Here is a 16041-nt window from a genome sequence, read left to right as displayed (position 1 = left end):
TAGGTGCCATGCAAAATGTTATGTGTAATTGCATTAGTCATTACAAATGTAGTGGAGTAAAGAGTACATATACTTGTTCAAAAATGTAGTCAAGTAGAGAGTAAAAGTTGCTAATATCTTTAATGCTCAGTACAACTACAAAGTAGCCAAAAAGATACTTAAGTACAGTAACTAATTACATTTACTCCAATACTTTACACCACTGCTCCGCTTCACACAAATAACTGTACAGAAAACTGTAGATGTAAAATAGCAGAAATATATGAAGACCTTCTGTACAATACATGACCAGATTTATCATCTTCAACTTCACACTTAAAGTGATAGTTCACACAAAAATAAAGGTTCTGTCATCATTTACTCACCCTCTTGTCATTTCAAACCTGTATGACTTTCTTTCTTTTGCAGAACGCAAAAGGCGATATTTGAACAATGTTGTTAACTGGCCCCATTGACTTGCATTGGTTTTGTGTCCATACAATAGAAGTGAATGGGGGCCGGTGCTGTTCGGTTACCAACTTTCTTCAAAATATCTTCTTTTGTGTTATGCAGAAGAAAGAAAGTCAAACAGGTTTGAGCGGGTGAGTAAACTATGACAGAATTTTTATTTTTTGGTGAACTATCACTTTAACAGCACAGAGATATGAGCCATAAGTTCCTCTACTGAAATCTAAAAGTCTCCCCAAGTTGAAAAAAACCTTCAGCCCATTGTGGATATAATGCTGAGTGATACAAAACTGACCACACTTCCTCTTTGCCATACGATACTGACAATTTGGAGACTTCCACACAAACACACACACCATAGCAATCTAAATAGGGACTTCCCACTGACCTCTTCAGATCTGAAACTAAGCTAATTATAATAAGTGCTGTCCGTTCATACTCTTAACCCCGAGTTTTCAAGTATTGCTATTACTTTCTAAGCAGTCAAGACATACAATTGTATCTTCGTGAAATAAACATGTAAAAAAACCTCCATTGACTGACAGTGACAGAGTAAAACTTGCAAAATCTAGGCTTGGAGAATGGGGATGGACTCCCGAGGAACCAGATAGCAATGAACCAAAAACCATTCAAAACCCATAAGCAACTGCAAGTCCCAGCTAGTACCACCCCATAACACTGCCAGCACTATGATGCGTTTTGGATAGGCAAAAATGTAACTATCTAATATCCAAGATCTAATCCCAGAAACAACCTTAAAGGGACAGTTCACCCATAAATAAAAATTCTGTCATCATTTACTCACCCTCAAGTTGTTCCAAATCCGTATACATTAGAAAGATATTTGGAAGAATGCTTGTAACCAAACAGTTCTTGGCCACCATTGACTAACATAGTAAAAAGCAGTAAAAGTAGTTAAAGTGCCTCAGAACTGTTTGCTTTCCTACATTCTTTAAAATATCTTCTTTTGTGTTCAACAGAACAAAGACATTTACAAAGAAATTTTCCCTACTATGGTAATCAATATTTTAAGAAGTGAATTAAAACATTAGTCATTTAACCTCTTTATGAACTATTTCGGCCTTGAAGGTAGTCCCCAAAAGGCCTTTCCAACTTGGCTCCAAGGGACATTTTCAGCAATTTTGTTGCTAGGTCATAAAACGTACGCTCCATCCACCCTGAAACAAGTGCACCTAATAACATCCCCTTCTTCTGCGTTACTTAAGTTGGCAGTGGATTCAAGCACCCGCACTTAGCAGTCCTGGCCGCTCGACTGCTTCAGGCAAAACATAACATTCAAAATGAGGGCCGGTCTCTGAACTGACAAAGAAACAGAGAGAGCTTTTGTGCTCCAACCTAGTTCTGCCCCACCCATCCCCCCTGGACCAACCCTGGCCCGTACCGCAGACCCTTCACACCCAGTGGACAGTAAACACACACTCTTGCTAGGGGATCTGATGTTGGCTTACATTACATGTTAAAGGAATAATTCACCTAAATCTTAAATATTCTGTCATTGCTAATTTCGTTTCAAACCTGTATGACTTTGCCAAAGTGGATTTTAAACTGAACTATAGCAAATGACATGACAAATGAGGGTGAAAAACAATGAAAATTTTTCTCTAATACTAAAAATATAAGTACATATTATTGGCATAAGAGAGGAATAAACAGAAAGCAATATCCTTGATCTGCTGTGATCTGTGTTGTGTCTGTCAACAGTGTTAAACTGAAGCACGCAAACAGCGTAGCATCCAATACCTTCTGGGAGGTGATGAGTACAGACCACATATATAAGTGTCCCGAGAGATTCACTTGGCTCTTGCACTATGGCCAACAATTTTCTTGTGAATGGCCCCGCATTCAATAAGGCCACTGTTTCACCATACACCCAGTAAGCAGCCAGCAATTTGCAATAAATACCGTTTATGAGCGGATTCTAGTTAAAGTTGATTTCCAGGAAAATTACAAGGACGCTCGTTTACACAACCGTGTATTTCTACCCACCGAGATGACCATCCCATCTGACCCCGTCAACCGCCCACCCACTGTCAGGCATGGGCCGCAGTGCCACGCTCAGCTGTGGGTTCCTGTTAATGGCTGGTATGTATTGGCACTCATTCAGCCCTTTGGTCTAGTGACTCCGCGAGGTTAATAAGAATCGATCCCGGCTGTAAACTGACTCATTCCAACTGCTCCACATCAGCTGTAATTCTAGCCCCCCTCACCTTGACCCCTTTCACAGACACGCACCTCCGCGTGTGTGGGTGTGTATGTGTGCGTGCGTCTGAGACTGTGTCGTTCTGCGGAGTCATGTTTCAGGGTTTTGGCAAGGCCTCGAAGGAACGTTCCGTGCCGGGCCAGGGGCTTGTAGGGGTCAGGAAGCTAAAGTGCCAGCAAGACAGTGCTTTTCTTACACAAACACTTTTAAAGAAACGCCAAACATTGCATTTTATTGAGAAGACCACAGTGGGATCCAAAATTCTGAAAATTACTTATTTCTTCTACTTTTTTTGAATTAATAACATTTTTATTTTGTAGAAATTGCAGAAATTGCATGCAGCAGATCAGTTTGAAGTAAAAGTTTAAAGCAAAAAAAACACAACATGAAGTTCCAAATGTCTGTTCCTAGACATGTTGACAGGAAACACCTTAGCTGGCATCACAACACTACACAAGCTTAATGTCATTTCTTTTTTTAAATCTTAGAACTTTGTTCATTTCCAGATTTAAAGCTGCAATCCATAACTTTTGCCGTAACTTTCATCTCTGAAACATACATTTACAGGTTACTTTATGTACTTGTCTTTACCGAAATTCACTGCAAATTCCAACCAGACCACTCAAAACTAAAATCATTATTATAAGATTTCCATTGTAAATAACAGTAAATGAGGAGATTAATTTGAACGCTGATTCTTTCTGTATTAGCAAAATAGCCGATTTTGTTCATTTTAACCAAACAATTTAAGCTAAATATGATTTTTAATCAACTCTTTTCACAGACATACGGTATATATTTCAAACTGTATATTTCAATTCATTTTTCAGATCTTATGACAACCAAGTGTATTAGTTCAGTATCGCTTTACAATAAAAAGCAAATTAAAGCGACAGTTCACCCAAAAATCATTTCAAACCTGCATGACATTCTTTCTTCTGCAGAGCACAAAAGAAGATTTTGTGATATTGTGTTGTTAACTGGCACCCCTTCGCTTGATTTTGTGTCAATACAATAGAAGTGAATGGGTGCCGATGCTGTTCCATTACCAACTTTCTTCAAAATATCTTCTCTTGTGCTCTGCAGAAGACACGATGACACAATTTTCATTTTTGGGCTTCACTTTAACCTTCCAGAGAAGAATCATTGTTTCATGTATAAAATAACATAACTATGTCATACTGTTGATTATTGTTCACTTGTAGAATACTTTTTTTTTTCTCCTATTAAATGAAAAGATAATCAAAATGCAAAATGCATCGTTAGGAAACCTTGAAATATTCACCTATTCTGAGGCACATGTGACAGGATAGAGGCTAAAAGTAAATGACGATTCACATGACTAATGCACTAATCTTCTGAAGGCACATGATAGCCTTTTTTATAGCTTTTCTGATAAACAGACTGACTGAAATATAAGTCATTATACAATCCTTTTTTTGTTTAGCACTATCTACTTTAGTAAACATCTTTGAAGTCTTAAAATGTTTAACAGAAGTAAATAAACTGGGATGGAATGACTGGGGGATGTGAGTAAATGATGACAAAATGTTCCTTTTTGGATAAACTACTACTTTGAAAGAGAGAGGGAGGTGAGAATGAGGGTAACGTGTGTTGCAGAGTGAAAGAGGTTTGTATAATGAGACTTGGTTAATGTTCAACCAGGGTGGAGAGGTACCATAAATGTCAGACAGGCTCAGCAGGAGAGACTGAGATGTGTCATTAAACCTCTCTCACTCTTTCCCTTTTTACCCGTCATTTTGCTTCCCTCATACACTTATGCAGTGTACGTGCGTTGCTTTAGATATTAATGATGTCCTTTTAGACAAAACATTCAGATCAGAGTTCATAAACAGACGACTTTCAGGGAGGTACAAATTTCAGGCTGTTACTTCTTCCACAGCGAGACACTTCCTAGGACATTTCAAGAGTTGACTGCACTGAAAGCATATCTTGAATGGGGGTGTGAAGGCCGGGAAAGGTATGGCGTGTGAGCGGGACCTTTGGCAAGAGGATACCGGGATGAGGAGCTAGATGAATCATCCGGACAGGAGATGCTGTGATGGGTTCGTTCCGTGGCTCACTTCCGTTCCTGTATCCCGAGAGACAGGGTTGAGTAAGGGGGCGGAAATGCCGCCGCTTTGCCAACCACGGGCCGCTGGAGCAGATGTTAGTCTGTGCGTGTACGTTTTTTCTTTGGTTCTACCCTTAGGGGACTTTTCGGGAGGGACGAAACTCGTAACAAACCACAATCTATCTTTTTCTTGTTCGGAGTTGTTCGATCAAAACATCACCACAATGTTTTTAATTTTATAATTTTATAAATTTAAGGTATCAGTCAGAGCCTTTATGTGTTTATGTTTACATAACAGTTTGTCCAAGTTACTGCGTGTTGCTGGGAAACCACGACTAAAAAGTGAGAACATAAGGGGAAAAACATGCGATTACAAACAAATGTAGCGTTATGGAAAATTCGCTTGTTTTGCCCACATTGCTCTGTTAAACCTCAATTTAAGCCTGCATAGCGAAAGATTTTGGCTCGTCACGGCGGGTGTGGGGGAAATACCATTACAAGCGCTCTGCGGTTCTACCGTTATACATTAACAGCACTGAACCTCTGCCAGCAAGTCCTGCCAGTTTGTGTTTCTTTCCCAGGATGCCCTGCTCCTCACCCCAACAGCTGCAGTGGGCGGGTGTCCTGGTGTCATGACATCTTCAAGGCACAGAGCGAATGTCAAAAAAAGGAAAGTTTTGTGTCTCCTAAGAAACATGGAGGAGTGAAGTGAGCGATTGCTCTAAAATAGGCAAGCGGGGGGAAGAAGGTGCAGGACAAACAGAAGCTGTCTTTCAGCTCACCCGCTGTCTGTTTGACCAGCTTGGTTGGGGGGCCGCTGTTGACGTCAGAGCTTTACACATGGAAGGACAGTTCCCTGAACCATCACTGTACCACTGTACCATCTATTAGTATCAAGCTATAAATGCCCTTAAAAGAATAGTTATATCCTGATTTTAAAATCTGGGCATTGTTTACTCACCCTTCTGTAAGAGCAAACCTGTACCTGGAACAAAAAAGGAGAAATTTCTCTCTTTTACAGAAACAGCTCATAGTGACCACCTCTGTTAAACGGATAGTTAACCCAAAAATAAAAATTCTGACTTAATTTACTCCTTCGGGTTGTTCTAAATTGACTACCATAGTAGGAAAAATTACTTTATAATTTGTTTGTTCTGTTTTGTTCACAAAAGAAGATATTTTGAAGAATGTAGGACAGCAAACAGTTCTGGGGCACTTTTTACTACCATTGTCATTTTTCCTGCTGTGGTGTCAATGGGTCCCAGAACTGTTTGGTTACAAGCATTTGTCCAAATATCTTCCTCTGTGTTCAACCAAACAAAGAAATTAATACAGATTTTGAACAACTAGAGAGTGAGTAATTCATGACAGAATTTACATTTTTGGGTGAACTGTCCCTTTAAGCTCTAAAGGGCCAAAACCCAAAAAGCATAAAAATATGAAGTTACAGAAACGAAATTAATAAAACTAAGATCTACTAAAATCTGAATTACCTCAATAAGCAGATCAGTAAGTTGAACAAGAGAAAAAGTTTGATTCATGATCGAATCGTTCTATGATTCTCAGTTTACATGTTTGTTTCATAAAATACTTATGCAAGAACTTCCGATGCAATGCGTTCATCTCACTTCAGGTTTAAATTTGATGTATTTGTCATCAACTTAAAGTAACTTGTCGCACTTTACAATAAATATTACCAATGAACATCACATAAAACATTTGATATACACAGCACTTATAGCACTTAAAATAAAATGTATAATTCAAAGCTATGAGATATTATTGATTGCTATTGACAAGCTATACAAATAAAACTGAATTAAATCAAATATCCTCCTTTTAAAACGATATTTTAAAACCAAAAACATATGGGTTTGGCATAACATGAGGATGAGTAAACAATGACCGTTTATTTATTCTTCCTTGAACTTTCCCTTGCATGTACATGCGAGCAAGCTGTAGGTGGATTTGTCAAGAGGATGCATTCGGCTGCGGTCTCCAGCGGCAGAAACAAGGACCGTTAACAGTCGCTGTACAGAGGAAGCATCCAAACACACACACACTGTACGTCTGTGGGGTCCAACCACCTGCTCGAGTGTGACGCATATAGTGGGCTGGGTGTGGTGGAGGAGGTCTTTGTGTAAACACAACCTTGAAGTTTCCGGAGAGGGCTTTCCCAGACTTCAGTCAAACCTGGCAAAATTCTCTCGGCACCTTCCACGTCAGCTTTCTCTCAAGTATTTGCTTTTATGTCCCACCAGGGGAGAAAAGCTTCCCGCTAATATTTCATTGTGATGAGGCAGAAAACATCAAGCGATCTGGCTACAGCGAGTGAAACTTCCTACAGCACTTGTGTGAAGTCACTTTTACTTTAATCAATAAACTGATTTAGCTCGCAGAGGATAAAGCTATTTCAGAGATGATGCTAAAGGCCAACACCAAGCCAAGGGATTTGCAATCATTAAAGTACATGGAGGAACTGAAATGCATAAACATAAAAATAGGGGGAAATTCAATTAAAAAAAAAACATTTAGAATTAATCAGCAGACAAAAACTTTTGGGAAGTCCTGATCGACCACAAAAGACAAAGTAATGATAAACACCTCCAAATACAATACAAAACACATTACCTATCAAGACAAAGTGTAAGTAAGCAGCAACCAGCGAGTCTCTCCTACAGAGGACATTTGAGGATTGTTGCTCGGGTTATTGATCCTGCCGGGCATGAGGAGGAAGTTTGGTTTTGCAGATGCACTCTAGATATCAATATCCATTATCAGTAATCAATGATGGCACCGTGGTATCGGTGATAAGAGCAAAGTAAATTCTGGTGCAACAGCCCTGTCAAATAAAGAATGGCTCGTGTGCCCTAAAACAATGACTCGACCAGTTGAAATCGTATCACAATAGCCATTCAAACAGTTATAGCCGATTAAGTCTTTAAGCTTCTTCAACACTGTATACACGATACCTAAAGATGCAGCAGACTGTCGGTTGATTCTGTAACATTATCTAACTATTACATCACACACAACGAAGAAAGACCGGTTCAATGAGTATACTCCACTAAACTGGGGTGGGGAGGGTGTATATTGACCTATTAACCTCCTATATTCTACACTCATTACTCAAACATACAGAAATCCTTTACACAGGCGGTTAACAGCGAAAGACTCATACAGGGAAATAGGGGGATTATTGATTTTAGGGTGATTTGTCCGCAGAGGAAAGACACAGAATGAGCGAGTTAAACATTGAGGTGGGGACAGATAAGAGGTCAGTCCATCACGCAAACGGCCCCTCAGGCCGTTTCCTATATTGAATGGCTCTGTGTATGACTCCACACACGTAACACACAGTTACACAATATATGACTCCTGATTAGAAAACCAACGGGAATCTCATTTATGACTCTCTGTGCGTGTATAAGTTCAGACATGTCAATAGCATTTCGTATCTGCTTATCTTAGGAGTGATATGGACTGTAGACTTGTGGAAAATCAGGGAATAAATGGGTGTTGGGTCATTGGAGAAAGTGTGTATTTTACATATCACGATACAGTGTTAGTGTGTGTTTGTGAGAACGAGAACACGAGAGAGAGAGAGAGAGAGAGAGAGAGAGAGAGAGAGAGAGGTTAGTTGGCTGTTGCAAACCTAGTCTAAAAGTTGGGATCAATACCAGAGATTTTACTGACAGAGTACACATTCATAAATATTTGATCATTAGGATGTGTTCAGTTGCACAGAGGCGTAAAATAGATGGGGAATTGTACTGCTGGCTCAGCTGAATCAACTTGACTATTCTTTACATCTCACAGTAACCCTTCATGTTCCCTGTTCTTTCATTTGTACCTTCCTTTTTTAAGCACACATGGTTGCTATACAGACACAGTATACTAAATGAGTTGTTAATTAAACATAAACAACAGGCTTTTGTGTGTGTGAGATCAGTGTGCATCCATTGATGTGTGTGTATGTGGTGTGGGGCCACATACACACATTAAGTAATATGTGATATGTAAGATAGTAATACACGTCATTTTTGACTATGCGGGGACATTTTTTGGTACCCATGAGGGAAAAAAACTTATAAATCAAACTTAATTATTTAATTGAAAATGTACAAACACAGACATGTTTGTGTGAGGGTTAGGGTACATAATACAGTTTCTACAGTATAAAATCGTTATCTATCTTATCTATAAAAAATAAAAAAACGAACCCCTCTCTCTTTCTCTCAACACGTAGTCCTATTGGTCTGGCTTTTGTTGAAACTAGTAACTTTGTATTAGCAGCTATTGTATTATTTCTCCTTTATGACATCACTTATTGCTCCCTGAACTCTCTGTAAGTCGCTTTGGATAAAAGATAAAAGTCTGCTAAATGACAGGAGAAATCTATAGATTGTTCCTGTAAAAGATGGTAACCAAACAAGCGTGTGTGTGTGTGTGTGTGCGTGCGTGCGTGCGTGCGTGCGTGTGTGTGTGTGTTCATGTTTGTATATCCCCGTGGGGACCTAAACCTGAATACACACCAACACATGGGGACTCGTGTCACCGTGGGGACCAAAATTGAGGTCCTCATGGGCACAAAAGCTAATAAATTGTACAGAACAATATTTTTTACAAATCTAAAAATGCAAAAAGTGTTCTATGATCTTTAGGTTTAGGGGTTGGGTTAGGGATAGGGGATAGAATATACAGTTTGTACAGTATAAAAAACATTACGCCTATGGACTGTCCCCACGGAGATAGTCAACCAAAGCCTGTGTGTGTGTGTGTGTGCCTGTGTACTGTCTAACTGCCAAAAATGAACAGTTTTTTGTTACCAAAGTTACACCTTTAGGACTGCTATGAAATCCTTAAAACACATATATACAAAGTGTTTATACATAAAAGTCTTACATCATTGAAAGCCTGTATTATGTGAAATATACAGTCTATTGTATATATACTGTATATTGAAATATGACCTGTAAAACTAGTTTTGCTAGAATAACTTTGGTGTCCTAATACTAACACTATTTCCACCACGACCAAATCAATATATTTGCATGCACACATCATTGCATCTTAGCCACAAGCCTATTTCTGTCACTCTTCTGGTATGCTTTGCTGTAAAGAAAATCATAATTCAGGTATATACAAATCATTTCTTTAAGCCTGTGGTTGTCTTCTTAACGTCTGTCTACTTTGAGCATTTTAAGCATCGCAGGTGCGTGCAAACTGCGTCTGTGATTTTCAAAAATGCTGTCTTTATAGTCGGCTCTGTAAAATTTGCAACACAGCCTTAGTTTTATCTACATACATACCCGTCCCGTTTGCGTTTGCCCGTCCTGATTGCGTAACTCGAAAGACTCTTCCTCCTCTTTCTCCCCATGATCCCGAGCCAACAAACTGAAGCCTTGTCTGCAGCACACAAGCCAGCAAAGTCCCGGCAAAGGCATTCAAATTACGGCGTGTAGTCCAGTCTCGATCGGTAAATGTCCCGTGATAGCCACTGTCCCGGTGCGGTCGCGCGGAGGGGTCAGATGGAGTATGTCGAGTCGCATGAAACGTCCTGTCCCAGGACAATACACTCCTAAAGATGGACCCCGAAACAAATAAACGGGAAATGATAGAAACTAAGAGAAAATAAGAGCAACACAATCTTGCTTAGGGGAAAAGTAAGGTTTTGTGCTCTCTCTGCTTTCGGGATTTGTGTGACGAAAATGACAAATAGTAACGTTAGGTCTGTCTGACGGAGTAAATCCAAACGCGTGTCTAATTTGAGCAAAGAGTAACTAAAATGAACTTTACTAGGCGTTATGCACCGCGTTGTGCATCTGACTGTCTTATCCGCTGTTTTCTCTTCTGGTTCTTCGGGATATCAGCATGCTGCCTCGTTCTGAAGCGTGAATGACGGGGGCGTGGCGTATCACCCCATGTGTTGAGGCTCGGAGGATGATTGGCTTACAGCGCACACGCCCAGAAAATGCTCCGCCCCTGGCTGACTGGCTGCGCAGTGCACATGTGAAGCAGAGGTAGCAGCAGAGCAGAGCATTTCAGGAAATGGAAGCAAGCAATTCGTTGCTGAAGGGATTAGAAACGACTCTGAAGGTCCATTGCTTTAACAAATGTCAAATACCAATACTGTAACCTCAAATTTAGACCATAGATAAGCAAATTGCACATTTTAACAAGCTGTCAGGGGTTTTGTCTGGAGGTAATAATAACAGTATGTAAGTCTTATGCTGGATTTTATGCAGCCTGTACTTGTCCCAACTAATGAGGGTAAACTCAAGTGACTGGCAATGTAAGGTTCAGCTTCTTCTATTTGGATAAAACTAGGAGGTGATGATTGTGCAGTTACATTAACAAACAAGTGTGAAGTTCTGGGCAAAGGAGTGAATGAGCACTTTGTGTTTCTGTGTGTGTGTGTGTTGGGGGTAATAGTCTCCTGAAACACATTACTTGCCTGAATGAAAAGCAGATGGACTCCTTTATTCCAGGAAACTCCTGTCACGAGAGGCTCTGAAGAGAGGCGTGACAGAGGACACAGACAGAGAAAGAAAAATATGGTATGATCACCAGAAAGACGTTTCGTGTAGCTTCCAACAGCTCTGAAGATCCCCTTACTTTTTTTGGTATGTGCATGATTACCCCAAAATCCCTTTTACATCTCTTCCAAAAAAAACAGTTGGCTTGGTGTCAGCATTAAGTGAATCAACGTTAAAATGGAAATGAAAATGCAAGAAACGTTCAAAATTAGATTAACCAACAGAACAGTCTATTTCTTGTATTGCAATTTTTGCAGTGCATTTCGTCTCAAAGCAGCTGAGTACACGGTGAGCAAGACAAAGGCTGCAAGAAATGAAACTCTCTAAGATGTTTAGATGAAGTGGGACAAATAGGTGAACCAGACTCATCTGGAAAAGCCCGTCCTCCTCTGGTAAATAACTCATCACAATGAATGTTTTTGCCAAATCTGATTTAGTTACATAGAATGTTGAATTTTAGTTATTGAATAGTTAAATTCTGTTATTAAGACAACAATTAAGTGTCAAGTCACAGTTAATATCTCCGTCGTAACCGTTTTCTCATTGGGAGTATTTTTTACCAGCTGTGCCTCAGTTTTCTTTTTCCATCACACATTGTCAGTTTTTCCACTCTTACCCTAATCCTTATTTTCCTTCAGTCTCACGCAGAACCCTGCTCATTCACTCAGTCATGTACACCCATAAATCATGCTTTCGAAAAACACACCATACACACACCCTTGCTCACACATATGCACGCTGATGACACATGATATTTTTCAGGGCCCCTCCGTGCCTGCTCTCTCTCTCTCTCTCTCTCCGACTCTCTCCACACATTCATCATTCTGTAAGCTGGCCCTTCTGTTTGTCTTCAAGTCTGCCGTGGCTTTACCAAACACACTTGCACGTAAACGCACACTCGCACACATTGTGAGGAGCATGGCATGCAGTGTGCTGTCCAATGAAAGGCCACCTGCAATCTCTCTATTTCCTCCGTAGTCTCCTCTTTTTCTCTGTCTAACAGAGCACAGTATTATTTTCCTCGCGGCTCCTTCCTCAACTACTTTCCTGTCTTCTCGTTTTCCCCGTCATGGAGCGTCAGACCTGCCTCCCACCTGACCTGCTCCTGGAACAGATGTTTTATTTTTAGAGCGCTCTCTCACTTTCTCCCTTTTTCTTCTCTGCCCACGCTAAGATGAAAAAGGGAGTCTTGTGTCTATATATGGCTTGTGAGAGAATGAGGTTTACAAGAAAAAACAGACTGTCATTATCACCCATCTTGTGCGCCTAAAGACAAGCGAGTGAGAGGAGTTTGACCACACTGATGTTTTCAGTTTTCTGTCTCGATTTCATATCGAATACACTTTTGGGGCCCTTGAATGTAGTTTTTAAGGGTCTTCTTTTGGTTTTCAGTTTTGATACAACAGATTTGCACACTGTGTAATTCTACTTTTTTTTTACGCAAGAGACATATCTTGGGTTTATTTAGTAAAGTCTAGAGTCAGACACACCTTTGACTTTTGGTCTTTTCTCAAAGTAATTCTTCTTGTCTCCTGTAGTCTCAGGTCCCGTTGTGGTATGATTGAAATTTCCTGTCTGTGAGGTCTTTCCAGGCTGTTAGAGAATGGTGCTGTTGCTATTTGAGAAACGTTTTCATCTTAACAACATAAACAAACGTTACTGCGCATGCACACTTTTGTGACCCCACCTTAACATCCGGTAAACATTCACAAACAATAGAGTGCCTGTAGATTATTTCTGATAACAAGCAAAAGAAACCGAGAAGAACCGTTACTTGTCTAAACTTGTCTCTCCAATATTTTGAAATTACACTTCAATACCAAGCTCAACCGCTAGATATCAATGCACCATACTGTTTGTTTAAATGCGACCGAACTGCAGGACCCATTCAACGAATTGTTTATTTAATAAAATGAACGTACAACAAAATTCAACAAATCTTTTATTTAATATAATTATTATACAATAAAATAATAATATGAATTAATATTAACATAAATTAAATTATAAATATAAATAGTTGTATTATTAGACACTAGCCAAACACAAACCGGAAGTTAACTGGGGGTCATGTGTGCGCGCCTCCGATGAAACAGTGTAATATGATAAACATATGAATAATGAAAAAAGTGTGTATACACAACATACATTTTAACTTTTGGGAGTACTTGTATTTAGCATAATAAAAAGAAACTATTAGATTGCATTGCATTAATTTTTTGGAAGGATTTACAGAAATGCAATATACAGTATATACATAACTATGTGTTCAGAGGTGTATAAAGAGCTTACATATTGAAGCGTTATGTTTTTATTATCTTAGAATGAGCTATTTCTATCTACATACACTGTGGGTCCCCTTACATGGAATTCACCATGTTGTTTCTACAGTAGCCCTAAACAGACAAACTGCTCTACAGAGCGCGTTTCATAAATATGTTATCTCCTGTAAAGAAGCGAAAACTTGACGACATCTTAGTTCTGTATCAGCCGCCGTAGTGCTTCGAAAGGGAGGGGTGGAGTGAGCAGTTGGTTGCAATTCGAAACCTCAATGCTAGATGGCACTAACTGTCATACACTGGACCTTTAAGTCGAGGATAATTAACAAAATATTATTATTTTTCTGAGTTTGCATCTACAGAGATGATTTACTGCTGTCCACCAACATAAACACTACCAGTCAAAAGTTTAGTAACTTTTCATCTCAAGGTGTTTGTTTCAATGTTTAAAACCACTTTTGTAGACAATAATTGTGCCAACATTTTAATTTCTTTCATTAGAACACTACATTTCTATAAAAAATATTTTTGAAATGGTTTACTTGGTCAAATGAATGAATTAAAATCAGCCAAAAAGAGTCTAGCATAGATGGAAATTCTTTCAGTAGTGTTTAAAAAGCATCCCAGGTTAATTTCTTAACTTCTTAAATTTTTTAATTTTGCAATTTCTAGGCAAAGGGTGAGTACTATGAAGATGCTAAAATATAACAGATTTCATTTATTTTTTTATGCTTTTCAAAAGATTCCCACAGTTGCAATTCTGTTATTCTATGATTTTGATTTCTAAAATGTGGGGAAAAAATCTAAATACAGCATGAGTATGTAATATTTGCCTGATAAGAAAACAATGGTAGTCTATGAGATGTCCTCAGTAATATAACAGTGTTGTGTGTCTTTCCCCTCTCTCTGGAAAGAGAGGTGTCAGTGAGAGGGCACATAGGAGAAAAAATATTCTCTCCATAAACTATTGACCTCTGCACCCATCCCCCTCACCTCCCTTCATGGTCTCCATTACTTCAACTTTAACCCCAGTTCCTCCTCTCCCCCCTCCCAAATGCCCTTCTCCTCTCACAGAACCCCACTCGCTGCCCATGAGCCCCTCTTAACCATTTCCCTTACGCACCCTCCTGCTGTTCTTTTTAAGGAAGTTGTTTTACTCTTGAGAAAGAAAGCGAGTCGTTCCGTTTCTGCACGCTGTGTGCAGTTAACACCATTCAAAGTGAACATCCTGGCATTTCCTTCAGATGAATGTTTCTTACGGTCGTAGTAATGACAGAGCAGGATCTGAGAAATTTCTCTGCTATCTGATAGTGGCTGATTTCTGTCCATTGTGAGCCGGCCTAGAAAATTAAAGGCAGAAAGCAGGACATAAACAAAAGCCTTATCAATGTCTCGAATCGGAGTCATACAACAATAACCAGGATGAAACGGACAGATATGTGTGCGCATAAGCAAACACAGACACAAAGTTAAGTAGGGTTGGATGAAGCACATGAGGAATGAGACAAAACAGTGGCAAAGCAAAACAAGCCGGGAGAAAGAGCCCGCATCCAGATGCCCTCATGCTGCACGGTATGTGCACACTAAAGAGGGAAAAAAGATAAGCCCGACTAGAACGCTCACCTCCCCTTTCCTCTCCTCTCTTGCCAATATTTTTGTGTCTGATTTTGGAAATTACAAAGTGATCACTTAATCGCGAGACACCAGGCCTGGACTTATTTTTGTCGGCTCGTGAAACTGTAAATGTCCTCGGTAATGTGTCTAGCAGAATTCAAATGCCAGTCTGTTTATGCATGCGTTGGCAATTACACTGATAATTATGGAATATGCTTACTTAAAAGAGCCTTTCTTACTGGTTTGCGTGTGAGCAGAAGTACATGGACCGTAACTGTAGGGTAGACCCACTGGTTATTAAGAGTTAAGGAAGGGTGGGCAGTCATCCAGAGGCCTTGCTCTATTTATAGCCTTCAGACTGTGTGAAAGTACTCAGAACTCGTACAGAGCTGCCAAAATCCCTGAACTTCTGTGTATGTGTATATATATGTGTGACACGGAGTATTGAACCTTGTCAATAGTAAAGATTTAAACTTTAATCCATGTGCTATAAGAGAAAAAGAAACAGGATTGAAATGTTGGACACTGAGGACTGTTCTGGCTCTTTACTCTGTAGCTCTGTTCAACTTAATGAAAATCCACGTCTGTGTTATGTTTGTGTGCTTTCCCAGGTCTCTAGCTGCCATGCTTGGCTGTGATTTCTTATTCATATGGCCTCAGAAAACCCATGCCTCGTGCCTTAAGGCTAGGGTGGCCTGCAGTGAATAATCATAGAAACCTGCAATTTCACCCTGTATACACAGACATTAAAAAATATGGCTGAATGAAACCTATTTCAGTATTGAGGTGGGACTAAACTGTTAGCCATCAGTGAAGTGTGTTAAATTTACAAGCTATTGTGGTCAAAACCCTTAGCACTTATGACTC

The 16041-nt window shown here is 39.6% G+C and overlaps 1 protein-coding gene across 1 annotated transcript in view; it reads right to left on the bottom strand.

Moving 5' to 3' along the window:
• plekhh3 (pleckstrin homology, MyTH4 and FERM domain containing H3) overlaps positions 1-10624 on the bottom strand; it is a 41402-nt gene extending 30778 nt beyond the window's left edge. Inside the window, 1 exon segment of the mRNA XM_057346178.1 lies at positions 10055-10624. Within this exon segment, the coding sequence (XP_057202161.1) occupies positions 10055-10189 (135 nt within the window). The 5' untranslated portion in view covers positions 10190-10624.
• Between the last annotated feature and the right edge of the window lie 5417 nt (positions 10625-16041).

Source organism: Triplophysa rosa, linkage group LG11 (assembly GCF_024868665.1).
Source record: "Triplophysa rosa linkage group LG11, Trosa_1v2, whole genome shotgun sequence".
In the NCBI taxonomy this organism is placed as follows: domain Eukaryota; kingdom Metazoa; phylum Chordata; class Actinopteri; order Cypriniformes; family Nemacheilidae; genus Triplophysa; species Triplophysa rosa.
This window is presented reverse-complemented; position numbering and strand designations above follow the sequence as displayed.